This window comes from Chiloscyllium punctatum, chromosome 26 (genome assembly GCF_047496795.1).
Source record: "Chiloscyllium punctatum isolate Juve2018m chromosome 26, sChiPun1.3, whole genome shotgun sequence".
Lineage (NCBI taxonomy): Eukaryota > Metazoa > Chordata > Chondrichthyes > Orectolobiformes > Hemiscylliidae > Chiloscyllium > Chiloscyllium punctatum.
In genome coordinates, this window is record NC_092764.1 from 45,170,012 (window position 1) to 45,193,507 (window position 23,496).

Sequence of the window (23,496 nt, forward strand, 5' to 3'; positions counted from 1 at the left end):
GTGTGGAGGGAAGAGTGGACTGAGTGTGGGGGGGGGGGGGGGAAGAGAGAAAGAGTATACAGTGGGGAGTAGACTGGGTGTTGGGGGCAGGGAAGAGGTGTATGCAGTGGGAGAGTAGATTGAATGTGGGGCGGGGGGGGGGGGGAAATTGGGTCTGTGGTGGGGAAAGAGTATACAGTGAGGGGAATAGACCGAGTCTGTGTGGGTGGGGGGGGGGGGGGAAGAAAGAGAAAAGGAGGGAGTATACAGTGAGGGGACAGACTGAGTGAGTGGGTGGGTGGGGAGTAGACCGAGTGTGTGTGGTGGGGGCGGGTAAAGGAAAGGAGCTGAGGATCTGTGGAGAGGGGGAGGGGCGGTAGACGTTACTGAGACCGTTCGAATATAAACCGAAAACGGAACGAACGCGCGAGATCTTTCTTTGTCGCGCAAAAGCTCGTCGCCATGACGTCACAACAAGGGCCAATTGTTGCGCGAGGTGTTCGCACCCTCCAGCTCATGAGTCGTACGGCGGCTGGGGTATGCCGCGCGCATGTGCAGTGAAGTGACCGTCGCCATTGCTGTTGAGACTGTTCTCGTTCCGGCCCGGTGACAAGCTGACGGAGGTGTCTGCGACTAGACAGAGGGGCTTACGGCTGGTGGGAGAGAGAGAGAGAGAGAGAGAGAGGGTGATTAGAGACTGAGCGGAGGGCCAGGAGAAAGAAAACGAACAGACGCTCGTTTTCAGTGAGTATTAACCCCGTCCCCATTTGATGGATCCGAGGGTAGCCTGGTTTCAGCCAGAACAGCTCGGACCTGCCAACATTTTGTGGATGCAAATTTGGGAAACGACGCAGGGGCTGAGGAATCTGTTCTTTAATAATAACTGTGCGGCGGCAACGGCGACGGCAGCAACGAGTGTGGGTAGCGAGACCATGTTGAGAGAGAGGAGCAGCCAGGGAGGAGGGGACTTGGGCGTTCAGAGGGATTTCCTCCCACTCGAGCCCAGCGCAAATAACAGCAACTTCCCAGCCAGCCCGGGAGAAGGTGGCTGCCGGAAGGGCTACCCCGACAACAGCAATAGGACCAGTAGCACGGGCAACAAGAGGAAACGGGACAACAAGGCAAGCACTTTCGGGTTAAACTACAGCCTCTTGTCTGGAAGTGGCCATTACAACGGAACTCCCTGGAAAAGCCGAAACTACAGCGAGGGAGTCTTGGGGTAAGATTTCTTACTTGCTTTCTTTTCCTGTAAAGGTAGTTTCAAATGGTCCTCTTCCTGCTCGGTGAACGCTAATTCTGGTGCTGGTCATGTCGCAAAGGAGCTCTCAAATCGTGCTTTAAAGACAGCTCAGTCGATGCCCTAATTTATAATGCAGCCAATTCGGTGCATGTCAAAGATTGCCCACGTGTTAAAGTGGTGCTGTCTTAATGAAAATGCGATTGGAAAAGTTTATGTTTTGGGCTATTGAGGAAAGAATCATGCATTGCTTTTGTTTTGTAGTGCCTGTCAAGTCATATATTTGGTATATTTTATCATTCCACGATGTGTGAGCAATAGAAGGAAAGTTTAGCCATTTTGTAAGACTGCCTGTTTAAGATCATTAACTATGCCCATCAGTCAGTGTCATGTAATACAGAGTCCATTTTGTTTAATTGCATAAGAAACAGATTTATATATGAAATGTCCACATCAATCTCTTGTCCCATTTCAGCTGACACTTGGAATGAGTGAAATTTTAAAATATATAAATTGTTCATTAGTTGACTTTTACACTGTGATGTATGGTTTTTGGGTCTAAATGACATTTAAATTTGTGCATCAAATATTAGTGTTTTCATTTAACATCTCAATAGGAATGTATTTAGTTTACTTTCATTGGGCATTATTAAAGTACAGAATTGTTAAATAAAATCAGAGAATCTCTACACTGTAGACAGAGACCATACAGTGCATCAAGTCTGCACCAGCCACCTGAACCCCCCTCACGCTACAACCCTAGACACAATGGGGCAATTTAGTTTAGCCGGTCCACTGAACCTGTACATCTTTGGACTGTGGGAGAAAATGGGAGCACCTGGCAGAAACTCATGTAGACACAGGGAGAATTTGCAAACTCCGCCAAGATAGTCACCCAGGCTGAAATTGAACCTGGATTCCTGGCACAGTGCTAACCGCTGTGCCGCCATGCTGCACTTCAAAAAAAAGACTTGCTACTTTGCTTCTGTATTTTAGGATGTCTACTTTTCACTTTGAAACATTACTCTAAATGATGGCAGTATTTTTAAAATGATTGATACATCATGCTTGCATTGAAAAAAAAAGTTTTCCCCTCAAAAGTTGAAAGCAAGTATGCATAGTGAATTTCAGTCTACCCACGTGGTTTCCACATGTTTCTTGAAGTTCATATGGGTAAATCTGATAGCTGCATATATAAATTTTGGAATGAGTGGCAGTTTGGAAAGAACCTTCTCAGGTGAAGTTAATACTTCAAAACGGCTGCTGTAGTAAAACCTGTATCTATCTTTTTGTCAATTTGAAAATGTGACTATTATGGTTAAATGCACATTTTAATGTCCCCTGCTTCATGGTTAATTTGTTTTAAGACTGCACGTTTTCTTATCTTGAACTCTTCAGATTCGCAGCAAGAAATGAAAGATTGATTGATTGTTTTCCCTCTTTCTGATTTCCAAGTAAATGACTGACTCTGAAATTAATGAGGATATGACAACGTGTTTTGGTTCATGGGGTAAATATGCCTTTGAATGTGACATAAATCATGGGATCTTTCTGATCTATGTGTGCTGAGACTAGTGAACTGAACCAGTTGTGGTTGGGGTGTACAGTGAGCCTTAGAATCTCAGGATGAGCTTGGCATAATGAGGATGTTCACCTGTTGTGTGTCTGTTCTATGCAAGAGAAAAATGTCTAGTCCCACTCATCTGTCTTTTTCCCGGTAGTTCTGCACTTCTTTGTGTTTATTGCTTATTATCCAATTCCTTTTTGAAAGCTATGATGGAATCTGCACTCAGACAGTGCATTCCTTATCCTAAGCACTCACTAAATAAAAAAGTATTCTCTTGTGTTGCCTTTTGATTCCATTGACACTCATCTTAAATTGGGATTCTTTGGTTCTCAATAGGAACAGTTTCTTCCGCTCAACTCTGTCCAGGTCTCTTTGAGTATGTTTTTCAAATTTCATTTAAACTTTCCACCTCCAAGACCACCAGCCTTGGCTTCTACAATCTCCATGTAACTGAAGCCCCTGATCACTGAGTATGTTTGCATACGTCTTTTTGTCTCTAATGCCTTCACTTCATTCCCAAGTATGGTGTTGAGAATTGGATACAATATCCCAGTTGAGGCCAAAACCGTGCTTTTGTAAAGGTTTATTTTATTTTCCTGTCCTCTATTCTGTATGCCTCTAGTTATAAAACTGATTCCCACATATCTTAAAACCAGCATTCACAACTTGTTCTACTGCTATCAATAGATTTGTGCACATATACCTTTGGACCTCTCTGTTCCTGCACTACTTTTAGCAATATTCTTTATTTATTCTATATTATCTCCTTTTTCCTTTCAATGTATATCACTGTAGATTGTGGTGTACCAATCAACCTGAAAATAAAGCAACCCAGTTTTGCAGGCCCAAAAATAATGTTTTTGTACATACTTGGCATATGAGTCCACCCCACAGCCACACACACACACACACACACACATCCTCCCTCCACTGCTACCAAATCTTCTTGACTATTATGTACTATATTCACATTTATACTCTACCTCAATTTTTCACCTCACAGACACCTGTTTTACTTGCCATATAACTGGGCACAAGGGATTGAGCATACAATATAGGCTGTGTTGTAGGATTTGTGGAAATTTAAGATCTGTTGACCAAGCAGGCCCATATGGCAAACCCCTCAAAGGGAAATAAGGCTTTCAACGAAATAACAGGGTGGACTAGCCATTCGGCAGAATTGGCTTGAAGTTAGAAGACAGAGGGTGATGGAGGGTTGCTTTTCAGACTGGAGGCCTGTGACCAGTGGTGTGCTACAATGATCAGTGTTGGGTCTGTTGCTTTTCATCGTTTTTGTATAAAGGATTTGGATGTGAACATGGGAGGTATAGTTAGTAAATTTGTAGATGACGCCAAAATTGGAGGTATAGTGAACAGCGAAGGCTACCTTAGAGTGCAATGGTATCTTGATCAATTGGGCCAATGGGCTGGCAGATGGAGTTTAATTTAGATAAATGTGAGGTGCTGCATTTTGGAAAGACCAATCCGAGCAGGACCTGTACACTTAATGATAAGATCTTGCGGAGTGTTGCTGAACAGAGATGTTGGAATGAGATTCATAGTTCCTTGAAAGTGTAGTCACAAGTAGATAGGATAGTGAAGAAAGCGTTTGCTCTGCTTTCCTTTATTGGTCAGAGCATTGATTTAAAGGAACTGGGAGGTCATGTTGCAGTTGTACATGACATTGGTTAGGCCACTTTTGGAATAGTGAGAGATTCTGGACTCCTTCCAATCAGCAGGATGTTGTGAAACTTGAAAGGGTTCAGAAAAGATTTACAAAGATGTTGCCAGGGTTGGAGGATTTGAGCTATAGGGAGAGGCTGTTTTCTCCCTACAAGTTGGGGCTGTTTTCCCTGGAGCATAGAGGCTGAGGGGTGACCTTTATAGAGGTTTATAAAATCAGGAGGGGCATGGATACGGTGAATACAGAGGTCTTTCCCTGGGTTGGGGAATCCAGAACTAGAGGGTGTAGGTTTAGGGTAAGAGGGGAAAGATTTAAAAGAAATGTAAGGGGCAACATTTTCACACAAGAGTGTGGTGCATGTATAGAATGAGCTGCCAGAGGAAGTGGTGAAGACTTGTAAAATTTTTATTTCGGAGGCATCTGGATGCATAAATGAATAGGAAGGAATTTGGGCCATGTGCTGGAAATTGGGACTAGATTAGGTTAACATATCTGGTCAGCATGGACGAGTTGGACTGAAGGGTCTGTTTCTGTGCTGTACAGCTCTGACTCTAAATGAAATGTGCAGTTGGATTCAAGCTCAGGGTCATACACTTGCTCATGTCAAATGTACTACATCAAGGCAATAAAAGTGGAACACTGGTGTGAGCAAAGAAGCAGTAATCCTACCTAAAACTAGATATCCAAGACCACGGCTTCCCATTGGGTGATGAGCTCCAAAGCAACATGGCCTTTTTAGCTCCTTTGAAATTTAAAAATATAATGGATATGACTTAACTAACTAATCCTCCAGGTTTGATTGCTGTGTTGCAAAGTCCTGTTGAAATGTAAATGCTTTCTACTTAAACTCTGGACCATGCAGCAGCAGCAATTAACCCAGAATTGAATGCACCATGTGTACAGCAACTGGTTATTGACCTGGGCTTGATGAGCATGCTTATGGATGATCCTTGAAAATTGTCAGAATGTTTTTGCAATTATAATTTTAAAAACTTTATTCATGGAATGTGGTCATCACTGGGTAGGCTAGCATTTATTGCGCTATCCCTAATTGCTCAAAGGGCAGTTAAGAGTCAACCTCATTACTGCCGATGTAGAGTCCTGTTGCCAGAGCAACAGGTAGGCCAGAGCAGGTAAAGATGGTGGTTTCCTTCCTATAGCTCAAATGAGCTTTGCAAAAATCAACAATGGTTTCATGGTCATCATTCAATTTTAAAATTTTTAAAATTGAAATTAATTCCACTATCTGCCACGGCACGATTCAAACCTAGTTTCCAAAACATTACTTGGGTTTCTGGATTAACAGTCTAATGATAACATCATGAGGCCATTGCTTCCCCCGTGTGTATGTATGCTCTTAATTCCAACAGGATTTTGGAGCAAAACTAGATGGTGTACCTGAAACAAAAATGTATTGTGTTTCAGGAGAAGGTAAAATTGTTTGGGTTACTAAAAGACCTCTGCCAAACTCTCTGGCAATTCACCGTCAGACGGCAATAAAAACGAGTACCTTTTACACCATTATATCAACCACATAGATACCATTGGCTTTTTCTTTCTGCACAGCCGCTGTATTATGTCAGGGTTTGAAAACAATTAAAATGAAACTACAGGACGCAAGATGAGCGTTAGTGATTCCAACCTACGTGGCTGACAGAATAAAGTTAAAACCTATTATAACTTTTAAATGCAAGACCTTGCTGAAAATCAAGTACCTTGCTAGAGTTTTGATGTATGATTAAATGAGAATGGAATGAAGATGTAGATCAATTATGTCTGAATAGGAATCCCAATGGCCCACATAAATCTTTGTGGACACTGTTCAGGTCCAATATAACTGATGAGGTGAAGAGGACTCTGTAAAGAAATTACATTCAAATTGCAGTAATGCAGGAATGCTATCATCAAAAGGTCAACTGTTTGGATGTGTTCCTCAATAAGCCGTACCACTGATCATATTTTGTAGAATGGAATAAATGGGTATTTAATGGAAAAAAGAATCTTCGAAAAGAGCACAAATATGTGTACTTGGGGTTTTGACATCAAGTTGTGCGATGCTATTGCTGTATAAACTGTCAGTGGATTATTCAGTTGGATGGTGAGAAAGATGATTTTTTTTGTAGAAGGATATTTCTGAAACCAAAATATTACAACTGCTCCAGAAGAAGAACCTTTATGATTATGTCATAGTCAGAGTAATACTGAATTGCATAAACTATTGGATGCTGAAGACAATTTAATTTGACAGGGTTTTACAGGGAATTTGATCCCCTCAATATGATTAAAGGTATCTTTATGGGATTAATATATTGAATAAACAGTGCCACGTTAGTATTATGAATTTTTAAATTTCAAAATAGCAATTACCATGCCCACTTCAGTTCAGATTTTATATACGCCTGTCCCTGTTGTAGAGTTTTCAAAGGTTAACTAAAACACTGACATCTGCAGTAAATTTCAGCTCCCACATGTCGAACCATTCCACCAGCCTTTCTATGTTATCTTGAGGGTTAAAACACTTTCCCTGTACACCGTTCCAAGTTTATTGCCAGGCTGAAATGTTGAAATTATACCTTACGTATGCACTGATATTCATCAAGACAAGTGATGGTACTAATACTGATTCCTGGGGAATGCTGCTACAAGCCTTCCTCCATGCCGGGAAACATCATTCCTCACTACTTTCTGTCACACAGCCAACTTTGTATCTGTCCATTCTACCACTGTCATTTCTGTTATATGGGCTTTAACTTTGTGTCAACTTAACTTGGTTGGTTACTCTTTTAATCTTTGATCTGAAGGCTGTGAGCTCAAGCCTCATGCTAAGAATTTGATATTGCTGTAACCTTCTGACTATACTTCAGATTGCTCTTTAGACTATTGTTCGAGGTCAGAATTACATATAACAACAATTTTGATTTGCTGATCCTCCTTGATCTCTCCACTGTTTCCTTCATAGTTGTCAAGTCCATTCCCACTCGCTCTCAAATAGTATCTTCTTTTCCAGTCCATCTGTCTGGTAGTGTTTTCTCATTTTGCAGACCAAAATGAAATAATAAAGTTACATCAAATATATTGTCGTCTTTGCCAGGTGATTCAGACATTGTTGAATTTCCTTGCTTTATATGTGGTATCTCCTTGTGATGCTAACTGAAATGCAAATACGTGTTTTCAGTTTGGAGATGCATACTGACAAACTCTCTGCTTCCATAGTTCTTGACACTCTTTTTCATTTACCTGTTCAACTTTAAAACCTGAGCCATCTTGCAAGTAAATATTGTTAATGATGTAAGAATTCTGTTTTATTGTAGCAAATAATTTTCCATCTCCTATCTTGACTGTCATATTTCCTGATTTTACTTTTCTTTCTAAGCCTAAATATGCCAAGCATGATCATGCCACTCAGCCATAACCTCCTTTTCCATGTTCAGTTAGTGACAGGAATACCACCTTCCACTCCTTTTCCAGGAATCACTAGCTTCTGATGCCTTTTTTCCAATCCAGGTTTTACTGGTTTCTTTAACTCAAGTTAATTGAAAATTACTTTTGACTTTCCTTTTTTAATTTAGTGTATTATGATTCATTATACAATACTTCAGTAATCTCATTTCTGTTACTCCTTTTCCCATTCCACTGTGTCTGTACCTTTTTCCACTTAGAAAGTTTGCAATACCAGGATGTCTGTCAACATACTCCAAGTAGTTTCATGGAGTTGTTTTCAAATAGCTACACTACTAGAAATGACAGGTTAGAGCTCATCTTAACATCTCATTTGAAAAGAAACCGTACGATTAATGCAGCCCTGCTTTGGTACTACACTGGAGTGACAGCTTAAGTCTTTGAAACCACAATCTTCTGAACTAGCAAGTGATCATTCTAGCAACTGACCACTATTCATATTTCAGTTGTTAGATTTATCTCAAATGGAGAATCAAGCTGGAAGGAGATGTCTTTCTAATTTGTCTGCTTGTACGTGCATGATTTTGTTTTTTGTATTTCTTTTTGCATACTTCAGTTGGCTGAAAGCATGACACTAGAGTATGACTCTCAACTTTCCATTAGATAGATAGTTTCGAAAGTCAAAATTTCAGATGTTTGCTTGCAGTACTCAGCCAGGATTCTGCTTTTACTGTCCCTATTACACCCCCAGACAAAGCACAGTCAATTATCTACAGATGATTGGAAGCATTTGAAATGTGTTCACCACAAATAATTTGGGACAAGAGAAAATTGGCATCTTGGAAAATGTTGAGACTCTCAGTTGGAGGTAATGTTTGTATTTTAAGTTGGAAAATAGGAAAACATAACCATGCATGTTTTATTGATATGTATTGGTACAAAGTCGAAGTCCTCAGTCGGTTTAAAGTTCATAGTGTTTGGCCTTGAAGCGGTTAGCCTGCAGATTAGAGGCAGTGCATGAAAAGTTTCTGTTGCCTCAGTTATGCTCTGTCAAATGATCGGTTGTGATTTGTTTTCTGACATCTGGGTTTGAAGATCTAATATTTTCATGGAAGTTCAGTGATCAGATGGTTAATAATTTTTGGCACTTGTTAAGGCTATAATCAGTTTTTCTTGAACCTTAAATGTGGCTGATTACTAAAGAAATATTGCTTATCTTGGTGCAGGTCAATTTTTAACTTTTGAGCATTTGCTATGGCTCAATAACTGAAGAAACAAGTGCCTGACTGCTGGTGCATGTTGAGTTTTGCTAAAATGTCAGGGTTCATTGTACTTAAAACCCTCGATCACATTTTGAAAATCTTGAGCATTTTTGATTTGTGTTCTTGGCTCTCTTTTAGAATGGACTCTATATTGTTATGCAATGTTCTATTTCAAGAGTAATTAGCAACTATTTCTTTCACTCCAAGAAACAAGTATTCACTTTTTTTTTGCAAAAACTGCTGTTCCTGCAAATCAGCTATGGAAATGCCCATGATCCAACCGTTTTTCTGATTGGAATGCAATGGAGAGAAATTTTTCAGGGAAATTGAGATTAAAGTTAAATCTTTGTATTAAGTAATAACTAAAGGAAACTTTGCCCTTTTCAGTCACTGAATACACTGAGAGGTTTATGCAACAGGATATATACTTTGGTTTGTCTTCATGCAAGTTATAGTGCTTCCCTCTTTAACAAACGTTTTAATTTGCAGTACGTTGGGGTGTGTGATTCCTGGGTCAGTCATGTCCTGCTGAAATAAATGGCAGGACCTTTTATTATCACTTTCAATTTGCCAGCCAGGTTCTTGGTGTGGCATTGGGGGGAGCGATGTTGGCATTATTCTTGTCTCATCAAGACAGTTGTAATTTTTCTACCTGAGATCACAGCTTAACGCATTTTGATTAAATTCTCAAGTTTGTGGTTATTTAAGTTGTGAGTCAAGCTTAATTCTGTCCACAAATGCTGCCAGACCTGCTGAGTTTCTCCAGCAATTTATTTTTGTTTCAGATTTCCAGCGTTTGCAGTTCTTTTGTTTTAATTGCATAACTGGTGTTCAATAGAAATTGCTGTCATGGTGACACTTATTTTTAAGGAATGCATTGACTATTAATAGAAAGCACCTTGGCTTACACTCTCAATGTAGGTAAATCTGCATCTTGTGTCTGCTTGCATAATAAGCACTTGCCACCCTTGAGTAACCAAGGATGCAAGGCATTCACTAAGACCAAAACAAAATCACATTGATTTTCACCATGCTATTTTGCTAACAATTGTATTGATTACATTCATTTTACAAATCAAATATGCTTAGCCATATGGTTAGCAAGGCTGCTTCTTGAGAACTGCAATAGTGGAGAGCATTCCATCAGCAGCACGGTGGCACAGTGGTTAGCACTGCTGCCTCACAGCTCCAGCGATCCGGGTTCATTTCCCGCCTGAGGCGACTGACTGTGTGGAGTTTGCACGTTCTCCCCGTGTCTGCGTGGGTTTCCTCCGGGTGCTCCGGTTTCCTCCCACAGTCCAAAGATGTGCAGGTCAGGTGAATTGGCCATACTAAATTGCCTGTAGTGTTAGGTAGGGGTATGGGTGGGTTGCGCTTCGGCGGGTCGGTGTGGACTTGTTGGGCCGAAGGGCCTGTTTCCACACGGTAATGTAATCTAATCTAATGTAATCTAATTTCTTGCCTTGTGCTTTGCGATCAAGATTCCCTGCCTCGAACCTCATCTTGTGGCCACAGAATTTATAATGACTAGTTCAGACAAGGTTTTGGTCAAGGATGTTAATATTAATAATAAGGGATTCAGTAATTGGCATGCCATTTCAATCAACGCAAGATCTTGTGAGAGATAATCATTGCCTGACATGTGATCCATAGTGGTCACTTGCTTTTTGTTAGCCCAAGCCTGAATGTTGTGCAGTTCTTCCTACACATGGGCTTCAGATCTGAGCTGTCACAAATAATCAGAAAAAAAATCACTTCTAACTTTTTTTTATGATGGAAAGAAGGTTCTTGATGAAGTGGCTGAACTTGGTTGGACCTAAGACATTCCCACAGGGATTCTTCAGAGTAATGTCTTGAAACTCAGATCACTGCTTCCTACAGTTACAACCTTCTTTCTTATGCTAGGTATGACTTTAACCAGTGGAGACTTCTTGCTCTAATTCTTAGTGACTCCTGTTTTCATCAAACTCGTTGGTGCTACACTTGGGTCAGTTGCTATCTTGATGTAATGGGGGATCACTCTTAAATCACCCCTAGAATTCAGCTTTTTTGAAAAAAATGACTTTATAAATTCTGGATTTGAGTAGCCCTGGTGAAATGCATTTGATAGCACTTCAAATGATATGTTCCATCACTTTGCTATAAACTCAAGCAGACTAATGGAGTGGTAACTTGTCAGATTAGGTTTATCTTGCTTGTGGATGTGATAAATCTGAGCAACTCTCCACTGTCAGTTAGATAGCTGTCTTGTAACAGTGTATTACAATGGCTAATTCTGAAGCACAAGTCTGCATGTCCATAATGGTAGGATGTGAGGAGTCCATCTGTGCTTCAGCTAGGCAATTTTGAAACTGGTGATCAGAGCTTCTGCAATTTTTTGCCTGACTTCTCTTAGTCTTTGTTACTTTTCACCCATGACTGTTGATTTGTCTTTTGTCAAAGCTGTTTAATCCCTTAATATTCACCTTCTCTGTTTATATCGTCTAATATAGCCTCCTGCACCACTACCGCGTCTGCATAACCTCCCTCTTTTTTTTTTGTGTGAAGGCAGATGGAAAATTAATTAAGATTCATGGCCCTTTCCTTTTTCAACTTAACCCTGCACTTTCTACACTTTGCTAAGCTTTGTATCACTTGTAAGCTTTTCTATTTTGCCTTAATCTTGATGCACTCTTTGATATTTAGTAATGACCTAGCTGTGATTTTATGGGGAAATATTTGGTGTAGGTTCTCTTTGCCTCCCACTACTTTGACATTGGTTTACCTTTTGAATTCTGTTCTACTTTTTGCCAAATTATATTTCTGCAAAGTAAAATTGACTTCCCCAATTTAAACACTTCACTTTTGATCTAACATTGTACTTTCCCCTAACCACACCAAATGTAACCAAATTATGATCACCACCAAGAAAATGCTCTCACACTAATACATCTTCTACCATCCAAACTTCATTTTCTGAAATCTGATCCAGACAGGGTTCAACATATACTGGGATGGTGGGAAGATTTTCTTTTACAACCCCAAAGAAAATCACAAAATTCTCGTTGACACAGACCTTGTATTTGCATCTCATCATTAGCTGGACCCACTTATTTGTAGGCCATTTCCCATTCTCCTCTCTTCCCTGAGAAACGAAACAACACCTTGACATGAACGTCAGACCAATTATCTGGCAGCAGCAGCAGTTTGCCACTTGCTTGTCTTGACCTAGGTGTAACTCTTATCTGCTTCATAACATCCCTAAATACTCCAGACTTCACCCGAGGTCCACACAGAAGAAAGAAAAATTAGAGCGTACATGGGTTTACAAGTTACTATTGCTCTGACCTCAACATGGCAAAAGTGAATGGACAAGAATGGCACAGCAATTTTCAAGGCTATGTACTCTATGGATAATTTGTGATCACTAGGTTAAAGCAAGGGCTAATTAAAAACTGGGAAAGGTTTGAAAGGTTATCAGAGCCACTTGGGCAGCAGCGCAAAAGGGGACATGCAATATTATTCTCTCCAGTCATCTTCTCAAGTGGAACCTTCAAGGTATTCATAAAGTTGGAACTTGGCCATTTTCAGTCCAAAGTCAGTTGTACAATAACAATAGGGGGTCAGTTCGAACAGTTAACTGGATGGCTGGTTTGTAATACAAGGTAATGCCAATCAACCAAGTGTCTGCACTTTGAGGTTAGCACATCCTTCTCAACCTCTGTCCTCCCCTGAGGTGTGGTGACCCTCAGGTTAAATCACCACCAATCATCTCTCTCTGAGAAATCTGCCTTATAGTCTGGTAAGACTATGGCAACTTTACCATTACCATTTATGTTGGTACGGTGGCTCTGGTAGCATTGCTGCCTCACAACACTAGGGTTCGATTCTAGCCTCAGGCGACTGTCTGCCTGCATGGTTTTCCTCCGGGTGCTCTGGTTTCCTCCCACAGTCCAAAGATGTGCAGGCTAGGTGAATTGGCCATGCTAAATTGCCTGTAGTGTTAGGTGCGTTAGTCAGAGGGAAATGGGACTGGGTGTGTTGCTGTTCGGAGACTCAGTATGGACTTGTTGGGCCGAAGGGCCTGTTTCCACACTGTAGGGAATCTAATTGAAATGGAGTAAAAATGCTTTGAATGTGAGACCACTCAAGACCACAATCTGACGTCAAATTGCACTTCATCGACAAGTAACGCAGTCTAAGAATGTACAGAACAGATTACAGCTGCAAACAATTATGACCTATATATTGGTCATACTCATTGTCTCTGTCATATTAACTAAGCAAACATGATCGGACAAGATTTTGAGATGCCAGTGTTGGACTGGGGTGCGTAAAGTTAAAAATCACACAACACCAGGTTATAGTCCAACAGGTTTAATTGGAAGCACACTAGCTTTCGGAGTGATGCTCCTTCATCAGGTGATTGTGGAGGGCTCAATCATAACACAGAATTTATAGCAAAAATTTGCAGTGTGATGTAACTGAAATTATACATTGAAGAATTGATTGTCTGTTAAGCCTTTCATCTGTTAGAATACAGTGATAGTTTCACTTCTTTCATGTGTAAATCACAAAACCCATTTTTAAAAGTTGCATTTTCAGGTTAGCTGTTAACAATGGTGATAGCTAGACAATGTGTTGAAGGTGTTGGCCCCCTGTGTTCTGTCATTGCCATGATGTTTAGATTGATTCTAATCTAAAAAGTGAGATAATAGAGTTTTACATAAATTCATGCAGTTTTTGAGCAAAGTACGATGTCACTCTACAAGTACAAATTCACCCCACAAAATATGTGTGCATGTGGGTCTTTGTCTGTCTGTCTGTCTGCCTGCCTGCGTGTGTGTGTGTGAGATCACCTGTAATGTGACATGAACCCAAGGTCCCAGTTGAGGCCCTCCCTATGGATACCGAACTTGGCTGTCAGCCTCTGCTCGGCCACTTTCCTCTGCTGCCTGTCCCGAAGTCCACCTTGGAGGATGGTAACCTGAAGGTCCGAGGCTGAATGTCCTGGACCACTGAAGTGTTCCCCAACTGGGAGGGAACCCTCCTGTCTCGATTGTTGTGCGGTGCCCATTCATCCGTTGTTGTACCCTTTGCTCGGTTTCCCCAATGTACCATGCCTCTGGGCATCCTTGCCTGCAATGTATAAGATAGACAACGTTGGCTGAGTCACATGAGTACCTGCCATGTACAAGGTGGGAGTTGTTCCCACGCATAATAGTGGTATCTATGTTCACAATCTGACTCGTCTTGCAGCGTCCACCGTGACAGGGTTGTATGGAGTTGTCCTGAGATCCTGAGAACAATGATCTGTTTGAGGTTTGGCGGTTGTTTAAAGGCAAGTAGTGGAGGTCTGGGGAAGGTCTTGGTGAGGTGCTCATTCTCATTGGTAATGTGTTGCAGGTCACGAAGAGCATGGTGTAATTTTTCAGTTCCTGGGAAGTACTGAACAATGAAGGGTACCCTGTTAGTTGCAGCATGTGTCTGTCTCCTGAGGAGGTCATTACGGTTCCTTGCTATGGATGTCGGAACTGGCGGTTGATGAGTTGAGCATCATACCCCGTTCTTGTGAGGGCATCCTTGAGTACTTCCAGGTGTCCGTCACGTTCGTCCTCATCTGAGCAAATCCGGTGTATGCGTAAGGCTTGTCCATAGGGAATGGCTATTATAATATGTTTTGGGTGGAAGCTGGAGAAGTGTAGCATTTTGAGGTTGACTGTGGGTTTGTGGTAGAGTGTAGTGCTGAGGTGTCCATCCTTGATGGAGACGCATGTGTCCAAGAATGAGACAGATAGTAGAGAGTAGTCCATGGTGAGTTTGATAGTAGGATGAAACTTGTTGATGTCACTGTGTAGTTTTACTTGTTGATGTCACTGTGTAGTGATAAAACTACACAGTGACATCAACAAGTTTCATCCTACTATCAAACTCACCATGGACTACTCTCTACTATCTGTCTCATTCTTGGACACATGTGTCTCCATCAAGGATGGGCCCACATGCACACATATATTTTGTGGGGTGAATTTGTACTTGCAGAGTTATATTGTACTTTGCTCAAAAACTGCATAAATTTATGTAAAACTCTGTTATCTCTCTTTTTAGATTAGAATCAATCTAAACATCATGGCATAGACCGCAAACACACGGGGCCAACACCTTCAACATATTCTGGATTGGTGGTGCCGGAAGAGCACAGCAGTTCAGGCAGCATCCAAGGAGCTTCCTGAACTGCTGTGCTCTTCCAGCAGCACTAATCCAAAATCTGGTTTCCAACATCTGCAGTCATTGTTTTTACCTTCAACATATTGTCTAGCTATCACCATTGTTAACAGCTAACCCGAGAATGCAACTTTAAAAAAAAAGGTTTTGTGATTTACACATGAAAGAAGTGAAACTATCACTGTATTCTAACAGATGAAAGGCTTAACAATCAATTTTTCAGTGTGTCATTTCAGTTACATCACACTGTAAATTTTTGCTATAAATTCTGTTACGTACGAGCCCTCCACTATCACCTGATGAAGGAGCGTCGCTCCAAAAGCTACTGTGCTTCCAATTAAACCTGTTGGACTATAACCTGGTGTTGTGTGATTTTTAACTATGATCAGACAAGGTAACCTAAAAGCGTGACCTGAGCTTGGTATTCCTGAAACTTTCCACAACTCTAACTGAACACCAGAGCTTCAGAGCTGCCATATTTGCACACTGAATTATAAGTGGAAATAATTAATGTAGGAGGTAACCTTTTTTCGGAGGTGAGGGTTTATCATGTTGGCTTACCATGGAGGAGTAAAATCATGGTATGTAAGTTTGTCTGTGCAGCTTATTTTTTTTTTTGGAAATATTTATTAGCAAATTTTTTTAACTTTACAAACAAAATTTTTGTAAAATATCAGTATAATAAAAAGAAAAAAACACAAATTACAATACAACTACTAACCTACCCTATAATACGAAACAAACCCTATCACTACAAAACAACATCAATAAATAAGTAAATAACTAATAGATCAAAGAAAAGCAAAAAAAAACACAGAATAGCTAAGCTTGGTGTAAAGCTTCCAAACAAAGGAATGGGAGCATTACACACACACACCCGTATTAACTCTGGAGACCCCTTCCAGGGCCCAGGGCTCCACAAATGTAACCATCCTGGTTAAACAAACGCCTTAGTTAAGATAGCTGACAAATCTATATCCAAATAACTCCAGTAGGGCTGCCATGTCCTCCAAAAATGGTCTGTTAAATGGTGCACGTTTGTTTTAAAAAAAAGTCCAAGGGAATGTGCTCCATAATTAATTTCTACTATCCCAGCAAGCCCAGCGGGTTCTTAGGCACCCAGTTCATCAGCGTATTCTTCCGTGCACAGTATGCAAGAATATTAAATAGTTTCTTTCCATGCCCGTCTACAGATGGTAAATTCGGTAGACCTAAGAGGAGAAATATCGTGTCTACTTTGACTTCAGTCCTCAATACCCTCCCTATCTCTGCTGCCACAGCGCTCCAATAAACACTGAGCCTGAGGCATGTCCAGAAGCAATGGGTGAGAGTACCTACATTTATTTTACACTTGGGGCACACTGAAGATACCCCTTTTTTAAACTATGCCAGATGGTCTGGTGCCAGATGACCCTTGTGCAGAACTTGTAACTGCGTAGCGCATGTCCTGTTACAGATTGAGATCTTTCGAGCATTCTCCCATGTTTCAGAAGCGATCTCCACTCCTAGCTCTTGCTCCCAGACCTAACATAATCGGTTAATATCCTGCCAGGCCCTGCCACCCAGCAGGCGATAGAGGGCTCTAACCAAAAGGGTGCTTCTGGAACGTAGCAACAATGTCTCTGTATAGGGCTTAGTGAGAAGGGTAGTTTTCTTCTGGATGAAATCCCTAACCTGAAAAAAAACAGAAAAGGTCTCTGCTGAGCAACTCATATTTGTGGCTCAGTTGCTCAAAAGACATCCTAACCTTCCCCTCAAACAAGTCTCCCAAAATGGAAACTCCTCTCGCTATCCATAGTTTGAACCCTGAGTCCATCATCCCTGGTCGGAACCCTGGCATGCTAATTGTAGGCATCAGTGGCGAAGTCTTAGATAAGCAACCAACATTCTGACATATCGCCCTCCACACCTTGACTGTACTAATGACCAATGGGGTTCCGGCAGTGGTCCATAACTGTCCTCATCTTATCCATGAACAATAGGTTAATAAGAGGGCACTTTGCTGGGGAGGCCTTGATATCCAGCTGTATTGAGTTTGGATCGTTACCTGCACAATCGCAGACAAAGGACAGCATGGAACTCAATTGATACCTCCTGATGTCTGGGAAATCAACACCTCCCCCTCCTTGAGGCAACTACAATTTACTAAGTTCGAGGGGCTGTCCACGATGCCAGACCATGGAACCAAACCATCCCATAAGCTTCCGCAGCGTTGACCTAGGAAACATAATAGGGAGCATACGCATTGGATAAAGCAAACTAGGGACTGCATACGTTTTGATAGGGTTGAATACCTTTGATCATCTTATGGACACATGACAACCACCTCCTTGGGAAGCTTCCAGGACACAGCATGTTGTTGGTGTTACATGTTGCTTTATTTGATGTGAGGACTCAGAGGTACTCTGAGTGAAATCATACTCTTGATAAAATTGCCCACAGATTTTCTGCTAAAACATCTGACCTGAGCATCATTGTTGGAACCTTTGTGATTTTCCTTCACATATAAAAACAGCATTGAAACCGGAGCAATTATGACATCATTAGCAAGCTCAATAAGAACAAATCTCTAGCAGCTGCTTCATCCCACCAGAGGGAGAAATTGCAGGTGAAGATTCCCCAAGGAAGTGGCGGAGAATGACGCAACCTCAAAACTACAGGCCTTTCCGCAACTGTGCAGTTACACTTCAGACTGTTGCAGGTTGTCACCACCAAACTATCATCTACAGGAGCAGTTCTTGCACTCAGAAGGACTGAGTGACTATCAGGGCATCAAGGGTACAGCTGCCCTGAAGTTTTATACTAGTGGCTCAGTTTTAAGGTGCAAATTGGGACTTGTCACATCTCCTCCAATCCTCAATCCACAAATGCAACAGTTAATTTCTCCAGATCACAATTGTTTTTTTCCTTTCATATCATCGATGACAGATCTTTGTGGTCTATGCTAGAATCATGGAAGCTGCCATTACTGCTACATTTGTCTCCTTCCACAGCCTTGGGCCGTATAGAAATGGCTTCTGCGAGACTAAGGCTACCTACTTTAAACATGGATGATGACATGTTTGTAAAAATGTTTTGACTGAAGCAGTGCAAAGCTGGCTATATTTCCACCAGTGTCCCGTGGAACAACCATAAGCATGCTTAAGATGAAGTTTTGCTGCCTTGACCACACTAATGGAGATTGCAGTATAACCCAGAACCCACATCATTGTGCTATGCTGTCCCCATCACAACTGGAGCTGACAAAGCTAGGGATGTCACAAGTGCAGAATCTTCAGTAATCTTTTGAGGAGGATGATCAAAACATTGACCTGGAGTGACATTCAAGAGAGCATGATAAAGAAATAAGTCGAATGCCAGAAGCCAGAGAAAGCCTAATTGAAAACAACTTCCAGATGAATGAGCTGTGTTTGAACTCCTTTAACTGCTTAACGTTTCTGCTGCAAATATGGTAAGCAGCTCCTGTTTATTGCAAATGATACAGGAACTAGATATTTTTAAAATGCTTCATGTTTTTATGTTTGATATCTTAGGTATTTTCAAGTGAAATACCCAACGTGTTACAGATTGTACTGACCATTAGGGAGAAAGCAATAGTCAGTAAGACACAACTAATATCATACGCTACAGTTAGATAGCTCTTGACATTTTGTCAACATCTGAGAAATGAATGTTGTGAAGCCTCCTAATGTGCATAGATTGAGAGGCACCTTCAGGCAGCTTGTTTTCACCTTCTTTCATTGATTTAAGCTTTAATATTAGAATAGGCATCGACTGCTAAGTTGTCCTGAAATAGCACTGCCTCCTGTAGGCACTGCTGAATTTGAGAAGCAGCTCTTAGATCAGCTTCATTTCCATGCATTTTGAGGGAGAATGGGCATGTGAACTATCTACCATATATCTTCCAGCCTTGAATGGCAGTGTGCTCCCTTAAAGCAGATAGATCAGAAGAACAATGTAGAGATGTGTGGAATTCTCTCTGATTCCATGCTTTCACTCCTATGGTAGATGTATGTGCAATGGTGAGTGCAGGGCGGGCCCAATCGTGGTCCCTGAATATCATGTTTAGCCTCTGTGTAATGTCCACATTTAGGTGCAGTGCTTTGGCTGTAGTAATCCATGTCATCTGTGTGCATCCAAATCTGCATCCAAGAAGTCAACTGGTTGTGAAGGTTGAACAATGCTTAGTCATTACAATGTTTTTCATCTTTGGGATTTCTGAAGAGGCTTCTCCTTTTGCATGGGTATAACTTTGCTAGATCTAACACCACCATAAACAGAGTGCAAGTGCATATATATGTTTTAAAAAAATGCAAGGTCATTTACAATTATATCAGCCGTACTATCCACATGCTTTTGGGTTTTTGTCTTCCATTCTGTACAACTAAGTATAATTGCAATCCTGACATCTGTAGTTTAGGGCAAAAGGTCCTTGTAATTTGTAGTTTGTTCTCTTGACACTGAAGACTTGGACGGTCAACCCTAATGTGCTTAGGTCAAGAGCGCTGTGACTGCTCATGAGTTTTCTGCCTAGATACAGGCTCACTCCCTCTGTTGGAACTTAATATTTTGTCGTGCGGGCAGGCTGAGGTGACAGGCATTTTTTTTATGGTCCTGTGTGTGGCTCCTCCTTCTTAGTGAAGGGGCACTTGGAGGGGATTGAGGTCCTCTTTTTCCCCCTCTCTCTTCTTGCTAATGATGCCGAGCACCAAAAGTGATAGATCCCTTTTTGAAACAAGCAGATAAAGACTGGTCACCAGCCACTCCATTGAGACAGCTAGATGAACAAATGCTAGAGTTGTCATGATTCTCATAATGTTTATGGCTTCTTCCATTCTTTTGATCCAGTTTGCTGACTTCCTTTAACAAACCTGCCTACAGTTTGTGCCTGTCTGGGCATTTTGATTAAGTCGTTCATGACATCTTTTCCCAGGGTCTGAACAGGTGCCTGGTCTCTGGCAGTCCTGAGTGCCAGAGAATTGCAGTGTTTCTTCCTCGGCCTGCTGAAAAGCCATGTCATTGTTGATAGAAAATATACTGAAGTGTTGGAGGATATTGGTAAAAGCCTTGCTGATGCATCCTCTAAAGGTTGATGGATTCCACCTTACAGGTGGAGTGGAACGAAGAGTCTTTATCTTCTACCTCCTTCAGGTTCTGTGTTCACTTATAGCACTAAGAGAAAAGAAGGAATTAGTTGTATGAGAAAGATAAATGTTTATGCAGGATAAGCATGCATTAACATTGATGGTAATGGAAAAGGAGTGTGTTTTAGCAATATGGAATAAAGCATCAGGATTGTTTGGTGATTCAGATCTCCGTATCCTCACGTGTGTCTACTTGTGGCTAGATCTGGCACTTGTCATTTACATTGCGAGAGCCTTATGTCTACCATCTCACCCTGCTGGTCCTGGACCCCTGTGCCAAGTGTAGATCACTTTCTTTTTTATTTCCGGAGACAAAAGGAAATGACTGAGTACGATGGGAGTAGGTGGGACAGGCGATCGTAATGATGCAGGAACAGAAGAGATGGTGAGGTGTGCCCTGTGTGTGTGGGAATTGCAAAAGGCAGGAATGTTAATAATTTTTCAGGAATGAGGTAGGGAAGAGCCTTTTTAAGTGGCGAGGAGGCTTGGGAGTAGTGGTAGTTGGTGTCTGTAAGCTTTGGTGAGAGACGAATGCAGTGGTACAGTTAGACTGTGATGGCCCAGCAAATGCCTAGCTGAAGATCATGTCTTGCTTGCTGCACTGTTTTTTACCTGGCACACTGCACTGACCTGCGTCACTAGTTGTATTCTTGTTGCCTGGCATTCTTTTGATTGAACAGAATAAGGTGCTGCCTTCCCTCCACAACTCCACTATTCACCCGCACCTCCAGGAGCTAACCCCACTTTCTGGGACATGACTTGAATGTAGCGGCTAAAGCAACTTAGTTTGAGATGTAGTTCCTGGCCTGCAGCATCTGAGTCAGGTACAGCATTAAATATTGTGTCAGCAACATGAATGTGAGAAGGTCCTGGCAGCAGTGACTACTTTCATCTCTCTGGCCGTGCAGATACAGGAGCTGAGCCTAGATTAATAATTAAACAGGCGAAGAATAGAAGGTTTTGTGAGAAAAATCGCTTTGAGCCATGAATTGCTATCAGAAATTACTTGGGGTGAAGACTGGAAAAGTTGGACCAATACTTCTGTACCATCTTTGATATTGATGTTATCTTAACCAAAGGAAATTCTTAGAAATGAAAAAATAATGTAATCACAACAAACAGTACATTACAGAATAAAAGAAATTGAGCTATATGCCAGTAATGACGACTGAAGAACTTTTTTTTTTGTCTATTTTCTAGCCTTCATTTTATCTGTGTTCCATATTCCGTAATGCTTCAAAACCCATTTCCAGTTTGGAGGGAATCCTGAGGGACAGGATTTACGTGTATTTGGAAAGGCATGAACTGATTAGGGATAGTCAACATGGCTTTGTGTGGGGGAAATCAAGTCTTGATTGAGTTTTTTGAAGAAGCAACCAAGAGGGTTGATGAAGGCAGAGCGGTAGATGTGATCTATATGGACTTCAGTAAGGCGTTTGACAAGGCTCCCCATGGGAGACTGATTAGCAAGGTTGGATCTCACGGAATGCAGGGAGAGCTAGCCATTTGGATACAAAACTGGCTCAAAGGTAGAAGACAGAGGGTGGTGGTGAGGGTTGTTTTTCAGACTGTAGGCCTGTGACCAGTGGAGTGCCACAAGGATCAGTGCTGGGTCCACTACTTTTCATAATTTATAGAAATGATTGGGATGCGAGCATAAGAGGTACAGTTAGTAAGTTTGCAGATAACACCAAAATTAGAGGTGTAGTGCACAGCGAAGAAGGTTACCTCAGATTACAACAAGATCTTGATCAGATGGGCCAATGAGCAGATCAAGTTTAATTTAGGTAAATGCGAGGTGTTGCACTTTGGGAAAGCAAATCTTAGGATGTATACATTTTTAATGGTAAGGTCCTTGGGAGTGTTGCTGAACAAAGAGACCTGGGAGTGCAGGTTCATAGCTCCTTGAAAGTGGAGTCGTTTGGCATGCTTTCTTTTATTGGTCAGAGTATTGAGTACAGGAGTTGGGGGGGGGGTCATGTTTTGGCTGTACAGGACATTGGTAAGGCCACTATTGGAATATTGTAACATTTAAAAGGCATCTGGATGGGTATATGAATAGGAAGGGTTTGGAAGGATATGGGCCAGGTGCTAGCAGATGGGGCTAAATTGGGTTGAGATATCTGATCGGCATGGGCGAGTTGGACCAAAGGGTCTGTTTCCGTGCTCTACATCTCTATGACTCTGTGACCATAAAAAATAGGAGTGGAAGTAAGGCCATTCGGCCCATCGAGTCCACTCTGTTGTTCAATTATGACTGGGCATTTCAATACCACTTAACCGCACTATCCCCGTATCCCTGTGAATTCCTTGCGAGATTAAGAATTTATCAATTTCTGCCTTGAAGACATTTAACATCCCGGCCTCCACTGCACTCCCTGGCAATGAATTCCATAGCCCCACCACTCTCTGGCTGAAGAAATGTCTCCTTATTTCTGTTGTAAATTGACTCCCCCCTAATTCTATGGCTGTGCCCATGGGTCCTACTATCCCTGCCTGACAGAAATCATTTCCCAGCGTCCACCCTTTCTAAGCCATGAATTATCTTGTAAGTATCTTGTAAAAATCTTCTAAATTCTAATGTTGGAAACATCTTCTCCACATCTAATCTATCCAGGGCTCTCAGTCTTCTGTATATTTAAGTGAGATTCTCCCCCCTCCCCAATCCTTCTAAACTCCAAGTACAGGCCCAGTGTCCTCAACTGCTCCTCATGTGACAAGCCAGTCTCAGCAGTACATTTCTGCTCTTGTATTCTGGCCACCAAGAAATGAATGCCAACATTGCATTTGCCTTCCTAATTGCCAACTGAATTGAAAAATGTGGTGCTTGAAAAACACAGCAGACCAGGCAGCATCCGAGGAGCAGGAGATTCGATGTTTCGGGCATAAGCCCTTATTCAGGAATCCTGAAGAAGGGCTTATGCCCGAAACATCGATTCTACTGTTCCTCGGATGCTGCCTGGCCTGCTGTGTTTTTCCAGCACCACATTTTTCAACTCTGGTCTCCAGCATCTGCAGTC

At 41.6% G+C, this 23,496-nt stretch overlaps 1 protein-coding gene across 1 annotated transcript in view; it reads left to right on the forward strand.

The window, feature by feature from the left end:
• Positions 1-556: 556 nt before the first annotated feature.
• tent4b (terminal nucleotidyltransferase 4B) overlaps positions 557-23,496 on the forward strand; it is a 94,710-nt gene continuing 71,770 nt past the window's right edge. The window contains exon 1 of the mRNA XM_072547324.1: positions 557-1,198. Coding sequence (XP_072403425.1) covers positions 750-1,198 — 449 coding nt within the window. The 5' untranslated portion in view covers positions 557-749. The remainder of the gene's footprint in view (positions 1,199-23,496) is intronic.